The sequence below is a fragment of the Salmo trutta genome, chromosome 12 (assembly GCF_901001165.1).
Source record: "Salmo trutta chromosome 12, fSalTru1.1, whole genome shotgun sequence".
Classification (NCBI taxonomy): Eukaryota; Metazoa; Chordata; class Actinopteri; order Salmoniformes; family Salmonidae; genus Salmo; species Salmo trutta.
The window spans coordinates 64,778,508-64,800,292 of NC_042968.1; the positions used below are offsets into that span (position 1 = coordinate 64,778,508).

The 21,785-nt window shown below is 44.4% G+C and overlaps 1 protein-coding gene across 2 annotated transcripts in view; it reads left to right on the forward strand.

Annotated features, from left to right (window-relative positions):
* si:ch211-196i2.1 (collagen alpha-1(I) chain) overlaps positions 1-21,785 on the forward strand; it is a 130,605-nt gene that overhangs the window by 69,175 nt on the left and 39,645 nt on the right. Inside the window, exons 1-2 of one of the 2 annotated variants that reach the window (XM_029769145.1) lie at positions 257-702; positions 18,605-19,303. In XM_029769145.1, coding sequence (XP_029625005.1) covers positions 583-702; positions 18,605-19,303 — 819 coding nt within the window. In that variant the 5' untranslated portion in view covers positions 257-582. Of the gene's footprint in view, positions 1-256; positions 703-18,604; positions 19,304-21,785 lie in introns of those variants that run through there. The other variant, XM_029769144.1, reaches the window with a different exon arrangement.

Sequence of the window (21,785 nt, forward strand, 5' to 3'; positions counted from 1 at the left end):
TTTTTCTATTGTTGAGCCAATGGATGTCCATAATCACGTTTACTTTTACCTCAATCTAACTTGGTTAGGCCTTGTTTGGAGTGAGTTATGTTGTAGACAGAGTCTTCATTCAGAGTTTAGAGCACATGCATTGCATGAGTCCAATATATGTTGGGTGTAAATCGTTGGTTGAGTTTTTGGTGTTTGTGTCCCTCATCGAGCAAACATCAACACCCGCACACAGAGACACGCAAGCATAAACATACACATAATCACATGCAAGCACACACACACACACACACACTTGGAGACACCTGTTTACATAGGTTGCCTGAGGGGGAAGTTGGGCATGATCAGAATCTGTAAAGCAAGTAGGCAGGTCTAAGGTATGTGCTATAATATGAGTGTGTGGGTGGGTCATAAACTGGATGTAGGATTAAAGATAAACATTGTCCTGTGCAAGATGTATCAGTGAGTTGGTGTATATCCGGAAAGTGTGTGGGACTGTGTCTGTGTATGATTTGTGTTGGACCAGCCTCTCCTCCTCCTCAATGAGTGTGTGTGACTGGGGGTATTGTGAAACCACTGGGAGCAGAAAGACACATGTTCCCTGCAGTCATGCACTACCATGTTGGATGGCACTTGGTTCTTGGGTGCCTGCTACTTGAACTACTTGGACCCTGTGTGGGGGGGGAAAGGATACCAAAGACAAAGAGGAAGAAGGTAGGGCCTCATCTAAAAACAGATGTTTCGATTGGGTTGATGTAGAGTGATTATGCTCCATTGATGTATAGTATGTATTCATGTAGTGCCTTTTTGTAGGTCCTCAATATGGCAAGACTACAGGGCCGTAGATGTGCATGTCCTAGATAGGATATGTTCAGTAACATTGAGATGTGAGCGAACATTTACATACTATAAACATTAGGCTACAGGACCATAGATGTTTATTTCCTGGATAGGAAATGGTCAGTGACATTGGGATGTGCGGGAAACATACACATACAGTATTGAACACAATAGCATCACTGTTAAAGAGGGCTTGATCATGTTTTAATTGAGTTCATTTTCATGTTAATTACTGTGCAACGGATTGGCTTGATAGTAGGTTGTGTTTAAGTGTGTGTTTAATGTTTGTGTGTGTGTGTGATTAACACACTTACTCATTTTCTCTTGAATGCTGCTTGTGGTTTTGAAGTTTCAGATCTAAGAAGTTCACAGGGTTTTTTGTTTTTTTGCTCAGAAAACCATCATCAGTGAGCTGTATTAACCTAAAGTACCCCTTTGGTTGAGTTAAAGTTCACCATTACAACACTGAGTCCTGGGGAGATTAGTTCATCCTTGGCGGGTTCTGTTTCATTGCACTATGCACTGGAACATGCATGCTTGCCTTTCGGAAAGGTTGTGCAGCTGTTTTACCAATGAAAATATCAATGTTCACCCTCACATGCATACAGACACTCACTCACACACACACACACACACACACACACACACACACACACACACACACACACACACACACACACACACACACACACACACACACACACTTGGAGACATGTTTACATTGCTTGCCTGAGGGGGAAGTTGGGCAGTAAAGCAAGTAGAGCAGGTCTAAGGTATGTGCTATAATATGAATGTGTGGATGGGTCATAAACTGGATTTAGGGTTAAAGCTATACACTGAGTATTCCAAACATTAGGAACACCTTCCTAATAGTTTATTTGTAATTGTTTAACCTTTATTTAACTAATAGTGAGTATAATAGGGAGTTGTATCTAGGGTTGTGGCGGTCATGACGTTTTTTAAGCCGGTGATTGTCAGTCAAATAACTGCCGATCTCATGGTAATTGAATGTTAATTAACATAAACACATTTAGCATCTCCTGGCTTCCACGCACTTGTAGTTTACAAGCCACTAATGCAGACCTTTGGAACATCTACATTTTAAAAAGTCTAATAAATCCATGTAATATAGCCTACACCATCACAATAAATCCATTATTTATTTTAGACAGGTCTAAAGAAACATTATATGAAGAAAATGTTGTCTATTTCAGAAGAACAAAATAGCATACTCTGAGTTGTCCTGATGTTAGGCCCTAATCTGGCTATGCCATATGGCTGGGGGCTACACTAGTTCATTTAGCAGACAAGATTTGCTTAGAATTCCATGGCATTATTTTAAATAATTTTATAGAATGAAGAATACAATTGAACATAGCTGAACAAAATAGAAAGGATATTTCCTCCAAGGATTTGAGGGAGTGCTCACATATGCGACTATTCTGCGATGAACAAAGAAAAAGGTCCTCCTTTATGCTTAATTTAGAGTCTTTGTGCAACTTTAGTTGTGATACAAATGTTGGACTCTATGTTTTGTTTTCTAATACATTGTAAGGATGCATAATGCGACTCTAATGATGATTTGAAATAAGTCGCTTGAAAGCATAAGCTCTGCTTTGTTTTTTTGCGCGGGATGTACACACTTCATCAGTCTCTCATTCACAATTTGACAAGCACTTGATAATGCCTTGAATTTCCCGGTGGCATCCCCTTTGTGTGGCCATAATGCCCCCTAAAGAAATCCATGCCTTTTGCAGCCAGTGGCCATTGTGCCCTTAGGCTGAATATAATAATAATAATTCCAATGAGCATGTAAAACTAACAGGATGAGTCATTTGTTGTATTGTGACCTGCAGTCCAGACTGCAGACACATTTATTCGATGTTGTCAACATCCTCTCAAAGTGATGGGTCTTAAGGTAAAGTGTTATTTGTTATGGCTTAGCTCCGTGCCTGGGTGTTAGCTCCGTGCCTAGGTGTTTGCGCCGTGCCTGGGTGTTTTGCGCCGTGCCTGGGCGTTTGGCCAAGGGCCTGGGCGTTTTGCGCCGTGCCTGGGCGTTTTGCGCCGTGCCTGGGTGTTTTGCGGCGTGCCTGGGTGTTTGGCCCCGTGCCTGGGTGTTTGGCCCCGTGCCTGGGTGTTTGGCCCCGTGCCTGGCTGTTTTGCGCCGTGCCTGGCTGTTTGCGCCATATCAATCAAATTTCTATCAAATTTATTTCAATCAAATGTATTTATAAAGCCCTTCTTACATCAGCTGATGTCACAAAGTGTTGTACAGAAACCCAGTCTAAAACCCCAAACAGCAAGCAATGCAGGTGTAGAAGCACAGTGGCTAGGAAAAACTCCCTAGAAAGGCCAGAACTTAGGAAGAAACCTAGAGAGGAACCAGGCTATGAGGGGTGGCCAGTCCTCTTCTGGCTGTGCCGGGTGGAGATTATAACAGAACAGGGTCAAATAATAATAATCACAGTGACTGTAGAGGGTGCAACAGGTCAGCACCTCAGGAGTAAATGTCAGTTGGCTTTTCATAGCCGATCATTTGGAGTATCTCTACCGCTCCTGCTGTCTCTAGAGAGTTGAAAACAGCAGGTCTGGGACAGGTAGCACGTCCGGTGAACAGGTCAGGGTTCCATAGCCGCAGGCAGAACAGTTGGAGCAGCAGCACGACCAGGTGGACTGGGGACAGCAAGGAGTCATCAGGCCAGGTAGTCCTGAGGCATTGTCCTAGGGCTCAGGTCTTCCTAGAGCGAAAAAGAAAGAAAGAAAGAATTAGAGAGAGCATACTTAAATTCACACAGGACACCGGATAAGACAGGAGAAATACTCCAGATAAGACTGACCCTAGCCCCTCGACACAAACTATTTCAGCAAAAATACTGGAGGCTGAGACAGGAGGGGTCGGGAGACACTGTAGCCCCGTCTGACGATACCCCCGGACAGGGCCAAACAGGCAGGATATAACCCACTTTGCCAAAGCACAGCCCCCACACCACTTGAGGGATATCTTCAACCGCCAATTTACCATCCTGAGACAAGTCCGAGTATAGCCCACGAAGATCTGTCCCCACGGCACAAACCCAAGGGGGGGGGGCAACCCGGACAGGAAGATCACGTCAGTGACTCAACCCACTCAAGTGACGTACTCCTTCTAGGGACGGCATGGAAGAGCACCAGTAAGCCAGTGACTCAGCCCTAGTAATAGGGTTTGAGGCAGATAATCCCAGTGGAGAGAGGGGAACCGGCCAGGCAGAGACAGCAAGGGCGGTCCGTTGCTCCAGTGCCTTTCCGTTCACCTTCACACTATCTGGCTGTTTGCGCCATGCCTGGCTGTTAGTGCCGTGCCTGGCTGCCTGAGCCTACAACCATACAAACATGCTATGTACAGTTCATAATGCCCTGTCAATCACCTATACATTTGGCCCTCATATACAGCACCAGTCAAAAGTTTGGACACACCTACTCATTTAAGGGTTATTCTTAATTTTTTTTACTGTTTTTTACATTGTAGAATAATAGTGAAGACATCAAAATATGAAATTACACATATGGAATCATGTAGTAACCAAAAAAAGTGTTAAACAAATCAAAATATATTTTATATTTGAGATTCTTCAAAGTAACCACCCTTTGCCTTGATGACAGCTTTGCATACTTGGTATTCTCTCAACCAGCTTCATGAGGTAGTCACCTGGAATGCATTTCAATTAACAGGTGTGCCTTGTTAAAAGGTAATGTCACGTTGGTATGAATGATTCGGGAGACAGACGCAGGAATGCGTAATAGGGTTTTGTATTGTACCCAAATTACGGTGTGCCGTGTAAAGGCACGGGGACGAACACCAAACAAACACTATACAAAACACAGGGTAGAAACCCAAAACAAAAGAGCGAGGAGTACCTCGAAGAAATAACACACGCGCACAATGATTAACACACGGGACGAGACCCGTAATCATCTGTGCAATCCACAATGGCATGAAAGCCAAAACACACAGCACAAGTACTCACACGCACCAACGGACATTGTAACAATAATCGACAGCCCAATGGAAACCAAAGGGCACACTTATACAAGTACTAATCAGTGGGAATAGGGGACAGGTGTGCATAATGAAAGGTCCGGAGGGATCCGTGACAGTTAATTTGTGGAATTTGTTTTACTTAATGCGTTTGAGCCATTCAGTTGTGTTGTGACAAGTTAGGGTTGGTATACAGAAGAAAGCCCTATTTGGTAAAAAACTGGGTCCATATTATTGCAAGAACAGCTCAAATAAGTAAAGAGAAACGACAGTCAATCATTACTTTAAGACATGAAAGTCAGTCTATCCGTAAAATTTTAAGAAATGGCTCTCATGAGGACCGCAACAGGAAAGGAAGACCCAAACTTTTGACTGGTACTGTATATAATTTGCTTCAAAACACACCAGGAAAATTTATATTAAAAACAAACAGAACTTCTCTCATGAGGTCACTTCATGCAAACGTAGCTTTCTGCACTTACTGTAGATATTCTTGAACATGAACTCTCTCCTTATTCCTCCGTTTGTGCTGAGTTCACATTTCCTTATTGTGTCTCAGCACGCTGGTTGAAAACATTACTGTTGATGACACATACAGTGCCTGTTTGAGCCTGTTGCGCCGGAGGCCACGTTGTTAAAGAGGGCAAATAAAGCCTCGTCTTGGCACTGGAGTTATAAAGAGATTTGCATATTGTGATTCCCAAAGCATTAATCATGATGTGATTTGCTTATGGAAGCTTAATATGGCTTAATATGGTGATAGATGAGTCATAAGGAGGTATTGTCACGGCTGTCGAAAGGAGCGGACCAAAGTGCAGCGTGGTTGTAGTTCCACATTTGATTAAATCCGTGAAACTTTGCAATACACAAATAACTGAATGTGACAAAACAACAAACCGTGACGCAGAGAGAAACAAACACAACTCAAAATATAATAACCCACAAAAACCCAGGAAGAAAAACCCCTACTTAAATATGATCTCCAATCAGAGGTAACGAGGACCAGCTGCCTCCAATTGGAGATCAACCCAAACAACCCCAACATATAAATAGAAAAACTAGAACTTAAACATAGAAATAGAAAACATAGAAAAACACAAAAACACCCCCTGTCACGCCCTGACCTACTCTACCATAGAAAATAACCTCTTACTATGGTCAGGATGTGACAGGTATTGGATAACGTCACTTAGTTGGAGATTGCCAAGACATTGCTGGACCACACTGGAAAGCATAATTTTGCTGACTGCCCCCTAGTGAGTTGACATAGTAGTGCCACAGCAGCTCAGTGCCCCTGGCTCCTGTCTGACTGGGCAGTGTGTGTGTGCATGCGTGCGTTCATGTGTAATGGTACCCCAGGTTAGCACAGCCTCTCAGGCCGTGGGTCAGAGGGATGTCAGGCAAACTGTAGGGTAGATAAGCTGGAGGGCCGGCAGCGGCCAGGGGCAGATCCCATGTCGGCTTATCGGAGAGGCCTGACTTGCCGGCTGTGGGCCAGGCAGACGGAGAAAGGACCTTTGTTTCCAGAGGTGGAGCACCCCTACCAGCTCCTCACTGGCCGGGCCCCTCATAGCCCCCCTCTGTTCCCCCCTGCTCTGTCACCCGAGAGCCCTTGAGTTTGGATCTCTGAAGCTCAGTGTCATATGAGCTTTGATGAGAGACAGTAACTACATGTACCTTGTGGTGCCTAGCTTTGCACCATCCTCACCGACGGGGCCACAATGGAGAGGGTCAAGAGCTTCAAGTTGTTCTGTGTCCACATCACTGAGGATTAGTTTTTTTCTACAGATCTACACATCCACAGAAAGTTATAGAACACTTTACAAATAATACAAAATATAAATAAAAAAACAGAAATATTGTAACTGGATATGTCCCCCAGAGTTAATACTTGGTGGAAGCACCTTTGGCAGCCCTTACAGCGGTGAGTAATTTTCATTCAGATTCTACCAACTTTGCACAACTCTTGGGGCAACATATATCCATTGTTTTTGTCAAAATTGCTCAAGCGCATTAAATTTGGTTGGGCATCATTGATGGACAGCGATATTTAAACCTTGTCTCTGATTTTTTTAAGCAGATTTATCATATCCGGCCGTGATTGGAAGTCCCATAGGCCGTCATTGTAAATAACAATTTGTTCTTAACTGACTTGCCTAGTTAGATAAAGGTTAAATAAACAAATATTTATAAAAAAGTCAGGACTGAGACTTGTCCAATCTGAAACACTCAACACCTCTTAGAAAGCCATTCTGGTGTGTCTTTTGCATAACATTTTGTGGTGGCAGCAGCATGTTATGGGTATGCTTGTCATCGGCAGAGACTAGGGAGTTTGTCAGGATCAAAATACATTTGAAAGGAGTAAAGCTCAGATACAAAGTTAGAGGAAACCCCGCCTCAGTCTTCTGAAAACCTAACCCTGGGATAGAGTTTTATTTTTCAGCGAGACAATTACACACATTTTAATGCCAAAGACACACCAGAATCGCTTTCCAAGAGGTGTTGAGTGTTCCTGAGTGGTGAAGTTTCAGTCCTGACTTTTGAACAATATTTGTAATTGAATCCCTTGTTAGATGTAATTTTAAGGCAGAAAAAAATGAAAAAAAGTTCAAGGGGCTGTAGACTTTCTATAGGCACTGTATAACTAGGAATAAAGTGACTAGCCAACAAAATAGATAATAAACAGTAGCAGCAGCGTATGTGATGAGTCAAAAAGGGTGAATGCAGATAGTTAAATAGTTCACCAAATAGCTACCCGGACTAACTATTTAGCAGTCTTATGGCTTAGGGGTAGAAGCTGTTCAGCAATCGTGTTGGTTCCAGACTTGGTGCATCAGTCCTGCTTGCCATGCGGTAAGGCACTTTTTAGGGCCTTCCTCTGACACCGCCTGGTATCGACGTCTTAGGCCAGAAAACATGGAAGATGTCGCTACATGTTGAAATGGTTGGCAACTCTACCAAAAGGACAAAACCAGAGAACGTGGAGATCATTCCCATGTTGAAATGGCATAGAAATCTACAAACTATAGAACAATAACGCAACCGGTCGAACGACCGAATGGTACTCTGACATATCCATTATAACAAGCTACAACTACGAAGACTTTGATCTCTGGTGGACAAACCAGAGACTTTCTGTCGACAATCTATCCAGCAGACGGACCGGCGATCGCAGAGACAACAAAGGCATACACTGAGTGTAGTTATCAACTCTGAATTTCTCGCTCTTGAGCTGTCCCCACCCATTTCCTTTGTCTACCAAGCCGTCATATTGGTTTCGTCAACTAGGGACTTTTCTTTGTGTCATGTTAGTAACCAATGTATTACCTACCATGTGTGTGTTTATGTAATTCTGTGATTTATTAGTTAGTTAGTAAATAAATAATTAAGCCAATTTGTATATCGCTAATTCATGATTTATGATGCTAGGGTTCGTGAAGATATCCAAGGGTTTGCGACATTCAGGAATGAGACTGATGAGGTAATAATACATTAATAGAAGACTGTAATCGATAATATAATAAAATATCTTAAGAGTTATATTCGGGAAATTGCAACTCTATAAACAACATTTTCCCCGTGGTGCCCCGACTTCCTAGTTAATTACTATTCCATGATTTGTTTAATTACACGTAGAGAATTAATTTGATAATATAAGTCGTCACATTTAATGACAGCAAACGCTACAACAATGCACTCAATGGTGCAGCTGTATAACTGTTTGAGGATCTGAGGGCCCATTCCAAATCTTTTCAGCCTCCTGAGGGGGAAGAGGCGTTGTCGTGCCCTCTTCACAAATTTGTTGGTGTGTGTGGACCATGATAGATCCTTACTCATATGGACACCGAGGCATTTGTAGCACTTAACCCGCTCCACAACAGCCCCGTTGATGTCCGTTTCCTGTAGTACACGATCAGCTCCTTTGTCTTGCTGACGTTGAGGGAGAGGTTGTTGTCTTGGCACCACACTGTCTCTGACCTCCTCCTTTTAGGCTGTCTCATCGTTGTCTGTGATCAGGCCTACCACCGTCATGTCGTCAGCTAACTTAATGATGATGTTGCAATCGTACGTAGCCACAAAGTCGTGGGTGAACAGGAGCACACACCCCTGAGGGGCCTCCGTGTTGAAGGTCAGAGTGACAGATGTGTTGTTGCTTACCCTCACCACCTGGGGCAGCCCATCATGAAGTCCAGGATCCAGTTGTAGAGGGAGGTGTTCAGTCCCACGGTCCTTAGCTTAGTGATGAGCTTGGCGGGCACTATGGTGTTGAACACTAAGCTGTAGTCAATGAACAGCATTCTAGCATATGTGTTCCTCTTGTCCAGGTTGGAGAGGGCAGTGTGGAGTACAGTAGAGATGGCATCATCTGTGGATCTGTTGGGGCGGTATGCAAATTGGATTGGGCCCATGGAATCTGGGTTAATGGTGTTGATGTGAGCCATGACCAGCCTTTCAAAGCATTTCATGGCTTCAGATGTGAGTGCTACGGGGTGATAGTCATTTAGATAGGTTACCGTGGCGTTCTTGGACACAGAGACAATGATGGTCTGCTTGAAACATGTAGGTATTACAGACTGGGTCAGGGAGAGGTTGAAAGGGTCACTGAAGACACTTGCCATTTCCCGTCACATACACACACTCATTACTGACGCCACACACCTACACCCATACGCACACACCCCACTTAAACCTACTCTGCCGCTAAAATTATTTTTGATTCGATTTATTACTACCATTACACTGATATTCATTGATCATTGATTATTGATGCCCATTACCATTAGTATATATAGTACATTCGTTAAGTATTCAGGCCCCTTCACTTTTCCAAATGTTGTTACGTTACAGCCTTATTCTAAAATGGATTAAATGAAAAATGGCCCAATCTATATACAATACCCCATAATGCCAAAAGCGTGCAAACTGAAATATCTTATTTACGTAAGTATTCAGACCCTTTGTTATGAGACTTGAAATTGAGCTCAGGTGCATTCTGTTTCCATTGATCATCCTTGAAATGTTTCTACAACTTGATTGGAGTCTACCTGCATAGATGACATGCATTTTTTCCCTCTCCCTGGTCCATTCTAAATCAAAACTAATTTCACACATTCAGTGCCTTCGGAAAGTATTCAGAACCCTTGACTTTTTCCACATTTTGTTACGTTACAGCCTTATTCTAAAATGTTTTAAATAATAGTTCTTCCTCATCAAGCTACACCCAGTACCCCATAATGACAAAGTTAAAACTGTTTTTTAGACATTTTTGCAAATGTATTAAAAATGTAAAACAGAATCACCTTACTTACATAAGTATTCAGACCCTTTTCTATGAGACTCAAAATTAAGCTTAGGTGCATCCTGTTTCCATTGATAATCCTTGAGATGTTTCTACAACTTGATTGGAATCCACCTGTGGTAAATTCAATTGATTTGGAAAAACACACACACACCTGTCTATATAAGGTCCCACAGTTGACAGTGCATGTCAGAGCATAAACAAAACCATGAGGTTGAAAGAATCGTCCGTAGAGCTCCGAGACAGGATTGTGTCGAGGCACAGGTCTGGCGAAGGATACCAAAACAATTCTGCAGCATTGAAGGTCCCCAAGAACACAATGGCCTCCATCATTCTCAAATGGGAGAAGTTTAGAGCCACCAATACTTTTCCTAGAGCTGGCCACCCGGCCAAACTGAGCGATCGGGGGAGAAGGAGATTGGTCAGGGAGGTGACCAAGAACCCGATGGTCACTCTGACAGAGCTCCAGAGTTCCTCTGTGGAGATGGGAGAACCTTCCAGAAGGATAACCATCTCTGCAGCACTCCACCAATCAGGCCTTTATGGTAGAGTGGCCAGACGGAAGACACTCCTCAGTAAAAGGCACATGAAACCCCGCTTGGAGTTTGCCAAAAGGCACCTAAAGGACTCTCAGACCATGATAAACAAGATTCTCTGGTCTAATGAAACCCAGATTGAACTCTTTGGCCTGAATGCCAAGCATCACGTCTGGAGGAAACCTGGCACCATCCCTACGGTGAAGCATGGTGGTGGCAGCATCATGCTGTGGTGATGTTTTTCAGCGGCAGGGACTGAGAGACTAGTCAGGATTGAGAGAAAGTTGAATGGAGCAAAGTACAGAGAGATCCTTGATGAAAACCTGCTCCAGAGTGCTCAGGACCTCAGACTGGGGGCGAAGGTTCACCTTTCAACAGGACAACGGCCCTAAGCACACAGCCAAGACAACGCAGGAGTGGCTTTGGGACAAGTCTCTGAATGTCCTTGAGTGGCCCAGTCAGAGCCCGGACAGTCGAACATCTCTGGAGAGACCCGAAAATACAGTAGCTGTGCAGCAATGCTTCCCATCCAACCTGACAGAGCTTGAGGGGATCTGCAGAGAAGAATGGTGAGAAACTCCCCAAATACAAGTGGGTGTCAAGATTTTAGCGTCATATCCAAGAAGACTCAAGGCTGTAATCTCTGCCAAAGTTGCTTCAACAAAGTACTGAGTAAAGGGTCTGAATACTTATGTAAATGTGATATTTCAGTTGATTTTATTTATTAGCATGAATGTCATTATGGGGTAGGGAAAAAAACAATTTAATCAATTTTATAATAATGCTTTAACGTAATAAAATACTGTATGTATTTATCCTGCTACTGGTCACTATTACTCCTGTTTATATGTATATAGTATCTTTAATATATTACCATAAGTATTTATATATTCCTGCTACCAGTCACTTGTCAGCCCTGTCTTTATCCATTTCCTACTACCAGTTTAATTTTATGTATAAACCTACCTCAACCACTACAGTACTCCTGCACATTGAATAAGGTGCTGGCTGTCACAAGTGTCCAACAGCCTACGGACGGAGTACGCCAGGCCCCCTCGATGTCCAAGGGAGGGGGAGGTGCATCGTGGGGTCCAGCACTAGCCAAGGGACCAGCTGCCACTGGCCTGAGGAGAGATACATGAAATTAGGGTAATTGATGGGGAGCTGTAATCTGTACGTCACCTCATTGAGTCCCCTCAGGAAGTTGGACGGCCCCACGAACCGCGGGCTCAGCTTTCGTCAGGGCAGGTGGAGGGGCAGGTCCTTCGTAGAATGCCAGACCCTGTCACCGGTGTGAAAGACCGGGCCACACTGCGGTAACGGCGTGCCTTCTGTCCCATACCTGCCCATTTGGTTGGGGACGGTACCCGGAGGTGAGGTTAACCGTGACCCCCAGTTATTCCATGAAGGCCTTCCAGACACGGGAGGTGAACTGAGGACCACGGTCAGACACGATGTCCTCTATGATCCCGTAGTTCCGGGAAGACGTGAGAGAGCTTCTGCGGTCTGCATGGCCGTAGAGAGACCAGGCAGAGGAATCAAATGACAGTCACAATACAGGACAGGGGAATAACAGGTGTCACTTTCTCCCTCCGATCCTCTGTGTCATGCACCCAGGACAACGCATCAGCCTTGACATTCTTAGATCCCGGCCAGTAGGAGAGGGTAATGTCAAACCTGTTGAAGAATAGGGCCCACCTGGCCTGACGCGGGTTCCGAATATACTCCAGGTTCCGTTGGTCCGTCCAAACAGGAATGGGTGTTGAGCACCCTCCAGCCAGTGCCGCCATGTTTTCAGCGCCTTCTTAACGGCCAGCCACTCACGATCCCCCACGTCGTAATTCCGCTCTGCGGGAGACAGCTTCCGTGAGTGGAAGGCGCATGGATGAAGTTTAGGCGGCAATCCAGTGCGTTGGGAGAGAACAGCCCCTACTCCAACCTCGGAGACGTCCACCTCCATGATGACGGTCAGGATGAGCCAGAACAGATGCGTTCGTAAAACGTTCCTTGCGCGCACAGTAGGCCTCATTGACCTCCTCAGTCCAGCACAGCTGTCTAGGACCTCCCTTCAGGAGGGAAGTGAGAGGGCCCACCACTGTGCAGAAACCCTTAATGAAGCGCCTTAAATAGTTGGCAAAACCTAGGAAGCGCTGCACCGCCTTTATGTTGGATGGAACAGGCCACGACCATACTGCACTGACCCTCTGCTCTTCCATCTCCACTCCCACGGTGGATATCCGACAGCCCCGGGAAGGAGACCGCCTGCTGGAAGAAAAGGCACTTCTCCGCCTTGGCGTACAGGTGATGACCTATCAGCCTCTCCAACACAGACCTGACATGAGAGACATGTTACTCGTGTCTAGTGGCGTACACCAAGATGTTGTCTATGTACACCACTACACAGCGACCCAACATGTCACTAAACACCTCGTTAACCTCTACGGGCTACGGGGGCAGTATTGAGAATTTTGGAAAAAATATGTGCCCATTTTTAACTGCCACCTACACCAACTCAGAAGCTAGGATATGCATATTATTACCAGATTTGGATAGAAAACACTCTGAATTTTCTAAAACAGTTTGAATGGTGTCTGTAAGTATAACAAAACTCATATTGCAGGCAAAAACCTGTGAAAAATAGATTTTAAAAAATGAGAATTTTGTGACTGTACTATTTAGTGTCATTGTTTTATAGATACCACAGTGAGAAAGGATTCAGTTCGCAACTCCTACTGCTTCCACTAGATGTCAACGATCTTTAGAAAGTTGTTGGAAGCATCTGTCATGAATACAGACCGAATTAGAATGCTTACAAGTTGACACGTCATCACTTCATTTTTTGCGCCTGCGCATGAATCTGAGAAGAGTGTCTTTGTCATAATCGTTTATTCTAGACACTTGATAGGTTGTGTGAAAATATTACTGATGTTTACTGATGTTTCACGTTAAAAATGGACCAAAAGATTAATGCTAAACAACGTTTGACATGTTTGAACAAACATAAATAGATTATTTACTAGGTTTTTTTTAGCTTTTCGGCGTGACTTTACACTGCCCACCTCATTTTGTGGGAGCCTACTGAACGCTAACTATTTGGACATAAATTATGAACTTTGTCAAAAGAAACCACATTTGTTCTGGACCTGGGATCGCTGGCAGCGCCTTCTGATGGAGATAATCAAAGGTAAGGGGATATTTAGAATGTTATTATCGATATTAGATGATGCTAATGCTAACGGTATAGCTTAGCTTAGCTTATAGCTTAGCTTATGTTGTTAGCATAGTACCCAGTTTATAGCAAAATGTGATTTCCCAGTAAAGTTATTTTGAGATCTGGCCATTCGGTAGCAATTACGAGATGATAATATATTATTCTTTGAATGACAATATTATAATTTACCAATGTTTTCGAATAGTAATTCCGTGATTTGTAATGCTGGATTCACTGGGAGCATTCGAGCCGAAAAAAATTCTGAATTTCACCGCGACTGTAAATGCTGTTTTTGGATATAAATATGAACTTGATGGAACTAAAAATGCATGTATTGTCTAACATAATGTCCTATGAGTGTCATCTGATGCAGATTGTCAAAGGTAAGTGCATAATTCTAGCTAGTTTTCTGTCTGTTGATGCCCTTCTTTGAATTGGCTAAACATTACACGCAGCTATTGTCAATGTACTCTCCTCACATAACCTAACTTTATGCATTCTCCGTAAAGCCTCTGAAAATCGGACAGCGTGGTTAGATTTAGGAGATATATCTTTCAAATGGAGGAAAATAGTTGATTATTTGATTATTTGAAATGATTACTCTTGCAGTTTTGAATTCCCCGCCATGGTCACATGACAATGAATCCCAATACCGGGATAAGATCCTGCCCCCTGGCCTCAACAGGTTTTAATGGAGGACTGAAACACAGAGAGTGCATTTGTCAGGCCGTAGGGCATTACCCTATATTCGTAGTGCCTGGTGCTGGTGCTGAAGGCGGTCTTCCATTCATCCCCCTCTCTGATGCGCACCAGGTTGTAGGCACTGCGTAAATCCAATTTGGTAAAGTACTGAGCACTGTGCATCTGTTCGACCACAGTGGATATGAGAGGCAGGGGATACATGAATTTAACAGTTGCCTTATTCAGTGTCCGGTAATCGATATAGGGGAGGAGACCTCCATCCTTCTTCTTCACGAAAAAGAGGCTGGAGGAGTCCGGAGAGGTGGACGGATGGAGGAATCCTTTGGCCAGCGCCTCTTGGACGTAGACCTCCATGGCTTCGGTCTCTGCATGCGAGAGAGGGTAGATGTGCCCCCACATTAGAACCAGGCAGTAGGTCGATAGTGCAGTCCCATGGGTGATGAGGGGGCAGGCACGTGGCACAAGTCACCTGTAGGTCCCGGTATTCCTCTGGGATAGGGACGTGGGTAACCTGGTCTGGACTTTCCATGGAGGTGGCACAGATAGACACAGAGAGACACCTCCCCTGACACTCCTGCGACCAACCCAACAACTTCCACTCTGTCCACGATATCCTGGGGTTATGCAACTGTAACCAGGGGAAACCTAAAACTACAGGGTGTGCAGGAGAGTCTAAGATGAGGAAAGTGATGTGTTCATGGTGGTTGTGAGCAACTGTGAGGGAAATGGGAATCGTGGTCTGGCACACCAGTCCTGTTCCTAGGGGACGGTTGTCTGGGCATGGACTGGGATAGGGGGTTGTAAAGAGACTAGAGGAATGCGTAAGGATAAGGCCACTGACCGGTCTAGGAACTTTCTGCAGAACCTAAGTCCACTAGGGAAGGACTCAGTAGGGGGCCAGAATAGTCTGGGAAGGTGACAGGAAGGAGGACGGGCTGGGTGGACAGAGAGGAGCAAGGCTCATCCACGACTACCTGGGAAGGTGCAGGAACGCTCCTCAGCCTGTCGCTTCCTCGCCTGGTTCTCCTTCTGGGACAGGTGTTCCAGGCGTGGTCCGACTCCCCGCAGAAGGAGCAGAGACCCTGTCGACAGCGGCGTTGACGTTCCTTTGGGGGAAGTTGTGTCATGCCCACCTCCATGGCCTCAATCTGGCTGGAGTTTCCTGGGAGAAACCCAAACCCCCAGGATAGGCGACGACTGCCACGCAGGAGGTTATCCAGGCGGATAGCCATGGCGATGAGCTGGTCCAGTGTGAGGTCCTCATCGCGACAGGCCAGCGCGCCTGTAGCCCGCTGCGGAAAACTGTCAACAGGGCCTGGTCATTCCAGCCAGTGGATGCAGCCACCATCCGTAAATCCAGAGCGTACTCAAACGCTGCCCTTGACCACTAGCGTAGACGGAGGAGACGCTCACCTCCCTCTCGGCCCTCTGTAGAGTGGTCGAAAATGGCACGGAAGAGTTGGGTGAAGCGCTCATTTGACTGCACTTCTGGACCATCCCTCTCCCAGACGGCGTGCGCCCACTCCAGAACCCGGCCTGTCAGCACCGAGATCACCAAGGCCACCTTGTCCCTATCGGAGGCCGTGCCGGCATGACGGGCAAGGTGGAGATCACACTGCAGGAGAAACCCCCTACAGTGAGCTGGGGTGCCATCAAACTGCTCCGGGAGGGGCAGGTGGATGTTGCTGATCAGACCGGGTAATGTAGATGGTGGTGGGGTGGCTGGAATGACCGCAGGGAGCTGGGAAGGTGGTGGTGTAGCCTGCAGCTGGCGTACGGTCCGGAGCACCTCATCCATGGCAGTCCCGAGGTGCTCCAGGCAGAGAGGTCAGAATGTGCTGCTGCTTTCTGTTCTCTTGGGTTGGTCATTCTGTCACAAGTGTAGAGAGGAGTAGGCAGGAGGCAGTCACAGGTTTAGATCTACTGAGTTTATTAAAACACTATATAATTTATATAAATGCGGGACGAAACCCATAGTGCAAAATAATAAATTACTCAGGAAATAGTAGGAGAGATTCCTCTCAGGAAAACAAGCAACATCTATAATGACCGACAAAGACAAATGACAGAGTATTTATACAGTGATAGAGTGGGGATTGGAACCAGGTGTGTGTAATGATGACGAGACAAGTCCGGGGTTGATGAGTGAAGGGCGTTTGCCAGCAGCAGGTTCGGCAGCAGCTAGAAGGCCGGCGACGCCGAATGCCTGAGCTGCACAGGAGGAGCCAAAGCGAAGGCTAGTGTGACACTGGCTCTGACCTGTATATGCTTTCATTGTCATGTTTCTTCTACTTTTATTGTACTTTGTGTGTTTTTTTTTATTCAATTTTATATTATTATCGTCACTGCATTGTTGGGAAAAAGCTCTCAAGAAAGATTTCACTGTACTCTTTTACACCTGTTGTATCCTGTGCACGTGGCTAGTAAACTTTGAAACTTGAAATACACATTCACACATCCAGCTCTTCTGTAGTTTCCCCCAGGCCCAACAACCTCTCCTGGGCTAGATATGTGCACAGGAAGGGAGGGAAGCGAATGTAACTTCAGGTTGTTGTGGATGATTTTTGTTGGAGGAGTTTTTACTTTTACCTCTGAAGGCAGTTAGTTGCTAATGGTATTGTATGTGTTAAAATGGGAAGGAAGTACACAGTTCTTAAGAGGTGATGTTTTACTGAGGTTGTTGAATGCGAAAGGTGTAGAAAGATAGGGGCGTCAATGGGGCATGATGGTAGTCTACAGGTAGTACTGCAGTTCAGGGTGCTGTCAACTTTATGAATGTTTTAGTTTGCTTGGTTCCCTGTTGATAAGGAACAAGACCAATTCAACCAGCGTGATTGATAGATGGGTCAATTATGTTTATCGTCTTGTGAGAAATATTTGGGGGTTTTGTCAACAACAAAAATTTCCACAGTTCAGCACAAGTTATGTAAACACAACAAGAAAAACAGATTTTACCCCACAGGCATAAAAACAATAAACAGACAAACAGCTTTTGTCTCTGAGAAATATGTTTGTGATCCAACTATAATAATATTTTGAAGATAAATACACAAAGAAGAGGATGACGTCGACAGCGGCAGCTGCTAACTCAACGGCTAGGAAGTATCACTTCTGTAGTGAATAAGCTCAAAGTTCATACCAGTTCATACCATAGCTCACGCCAAGGTTGGCTTAGTTCTGTTCTTGACATGTGTCCTTCTAACGTAGAGGCTGCAGACCTCACGTACTGGAACTACGGTTATCTTTTCGTCAAAGGCTTATATAGTGGAGAGGGGGGAAGGATGTGTTTCATCGTTTATAACCCCTCCTCTTCACAGGGGTGGGCCACTGATCAAGCAGGGCACTTTCCTTATGAAAACCCAAATCTCTCATTTGGAAGCTAAAATTACATTTAATCTCCTAACAAACAATTTCAATATCAAACATTTCAATTGCATAACAATTCCATGTGACTCTGATAACTAGAGGGTGTATACTTTCTCAGGTACAGTTTATGTCGTCCTGTCATCAATCATAATGTCCCAGATAACAACGAACCTGACATACATACTCATTACGTTATCAAGCATATTTCCAACTGGTTTTATTACCAAAATATGGTTCCTTTCCCCATTTGTTTGATGTTCCCAGACTCTCTATATTTAACAGGACAGCAGTCCTTCAGTAGGGTCAGTAAGAGAGGGGAAGGGAGAAAGGTATTTATGGGGGGGGGTCATAAACCTTACCCACAGGCCAACGTCATGACAAGTGCCTTTGAACGGGGTATGGTAGTAGGTGCCAGTTACACCGGTTTGAGTATATCAAGATCTGCAATGCTGGTGGGGTTTTCACAGTCAACAGTTTCCCATGTGTATCAAGAATGGTCCACCAGCCAAAGGACACCAAGGGCAAAAGGGGGGCAAAAGTGGGTGCAACTCAATATTACGAAGGTGTACCTACTGTTTTGTACACTCAGTGTATATTCCTATTCAGCACCACAATACATAAATTGTGTTTGTGTTGTGTCTCCATAGGATGTGTTTGGGAGGACTGGGAGTCAGCGTGGGGACGGGACATGGGGTCCCCACCAGAAAGGCATGGTGGGACGAGGAGACGTCTTTGTGGTGGATGAAGACACAGACCTGGCTGATCCAAATTTCCAGAGGGGGCACCTTAATCCTCAGTGGAAACCCAGCAGGCAGGGCCCTAAGGGCAGCCACGAGGGCAAGCCTGAGCCCTCCTCCAAACTCCTGGAGGAGAACATCACCACGGACAAGAAGACGGCAGACTCTGGAGGGAGGGGTATCGGCCTGTTTCCCGGGAAACCCTCGGATGACATCATTATTGATTTGGATCCTGGGTCTTCCTCGAAGAAGCCTTCCATTGTTAAGACTCCGATAAAGACCCCCCTGGACCCGGAACACCCAGACTTTAACCTGCTGAGGCAGGAGGTGGAGGGGCCCCAGACCCCCTCACGGACCGCCCTCGCCTCCACCTCAGTGCCTCCTGCCCCCCCTATAGAAGCTGTGACTGAGAAAAGGAGACCCACCACACACATCCCCACCCAGCCTGACCCAAACCCTGACTGTGCTATCACTGTGGAACGAGGACCAGAACGCCCAGGCACTGTGACCATCGTATCCAGAGAAGGGGACCTGGTTCTGGGCTCTGATGGCCAGATGTATAGGGTCCAGAGAGGGCCCCCAGGTAGAATGGGGCCCCCAGGAAAGGAGGTAAATGTATTCTGATATCTTTCATATTCCTCTCTTTACATTAGCAACTCCATAGCTCCAAATGGCACCAAGTGTCAATGCCTTCATTACCGCATTAGTCACAGCAATCATATCAACAAGCCTCTTTAATTGGTGGAGGGGGCATGAAGCTCTGCTATCCGGTCCAATCAGAGGTTTGTCCGGTTTACGAGGCCACACCGGGCCGGGCCACTTAGATCCTTCAGAACCAGACCCAGATGGAGCAACATCTGGCCCAGTCTGGCTTAGTCCTGGAGCTTCAGCCTGGCTATCTGTCTGTTATAAAGGCCAGTGATCACTCGACACCATTACTGTGATTAATCCCAGCTGTAGAGAACATGAAGGAAGAGTAAAAGGCTCTGCAGTGGGGAAGACTGCAGTAATGAAGCACCCTCTCCTGTAAAGCAAGAATACATTATGGTCTCATGGGCTCCTGGCCATGGTGATTTAGAGTTTGAACAATGATACGATAATATTTTCTCAAATTGAGTTTTGAGACGCTCAAAACAATCATGGTGAAACATGGTACAAGTGTCATCTATAATAGTACAGACAGACAGTACCAGTCAAAAGTTTGGAAACACCTACTCATTCCAGGGTTTTTCTTTATTTGTACTATTTTCTAAACTATGAAATAACACATATGGAATCATGTAGTAACCAAAAAAGTGTTAAACAAATCAAAACATATTTCAGATTTTTCAAAGTATCCACCCTTTGCTTGTGACAGCTTTGCACATTCTGCCTTGATGACAGCTAAAATATATTTTGATTTGTTTAAAAAAATATTGGTTACTACATGGTTCCATATGTGTTATTTCATAGTTTTGATGTCTTCGCTATTATTCTACAATGTAGAAAATAGTAAAAATTAAGAAAAACCCTTGAATGAGTAGGTGTGTTCAAACTTTTGACTGGTACTGTAATCTATACACATGTATGCATAAACCCCGAAAAATATGGTGGATTAAAGGACAATAGCACTAATAATTAGGCACTAAAAATGTTTCCGTTGGAGGATAAGATGGCAGGCTTTGGCACAGGCATTTACATTATAGTTACCTGATAACATTTCACACAGTTTATTATTCTCATCAAGACCGTTAAAATGTTCATTTTGGCTGGACAACTGACAAAAAAGATCATCCCTAATTTCATTGTATAACCCACAGTAAGGCATGAGCTTAAGTATCAATGGAACCAGAGTTACAAAACGTACATACACGTTAATCTATGAGAGTGTTTGTGTATCGCCCAGTCTCGATAGCAAGAGGGACCATTTGACATCTAAATTTAGCAAACGAGCTTCTATATTGCTTGGATTTAACAGTACGTACATAAGGTTATATCCCAAAAGTGCTTTTTAAAAGGCAGTAGTTGCACAGTTTGTTACTTTCAGGTATGTTTATCCGCTAGTAACATTTTAGTTCATTGCTCTCTAAAAGTGCTGATTCAAAAGCACTATGTTTATTTCTAGAGTACACTTTGTCTGTATCGGTGTCGAGTCATATGGATGGCGTTATAAAAGGCTTTGACATGGTATATGAACAAAAAATCTTTGCAGCATCGCAAGCCGTAAAAATACACTTTTACATAGATGTTCATTTGACGTTCATCTGCCAATAAAAAAATATATATATATAGCGACTGGTGATGCCATATAGTTTCCCAGCCCATATCGCCTTGAATAGCAGCATTTGTCATGTATTTACTACACCAAGTTCAAATCTGCAGGCATGGTTAAAAATAGGCGTTAACACAAGTATAATTTCGGTGCCCCCATATTGCTGCTGCACAAGTACAGTAATTATAGGTAGCACCAATGAATGAAACAGTTTAATGAAACATTTAAATGGTAGGCCACCCATGGCTTTAGACTTTGCAATGATGGGGCCAAGGGCACGATTCATATGATTAGCTATTTACTTAACAGACACATTGTAATAAAAAAAACCAATAATCAACCCCAGACACTTGTACTCTGTGGAGTGTGTGTGTGTGTGTGTGTGTGTGTGTGTGTGTGTGTGTGTGTGTGTGTGTGTGTGTGTGTGTGTGTGTGTGTGTGTGTGTGTGTGTGTGTGTGTGTGTGTGTGTGACAATGATAGGTGAAGCTGGTCTAGCTATTAGCCCCTGACATAGATGGCATTCCATTGAATTTTTATGTCCTTGTTGCATGTAAATCTTCTGTGTTATCTAAGCTTTACGGACTCGTGCTGACATGACGTGACATACAGTGCCTTGGGAAAGTATTCAGACCCCTTGACTTTTCCACATTTTGTTAGGTTACAGCCTTATTCTAAAATGATTTTTTTTTTAAATATAATAATTCTCATCAATCTGAGCACAATACACCATAATGACGAAGCTAAACACAGGTTTTTAGAAAGTTTAGCTAATTTATATTTCAAAAAAAAATATATATATATATAACATAATTATTCAGACCCTTTACTCAGTACTTTGT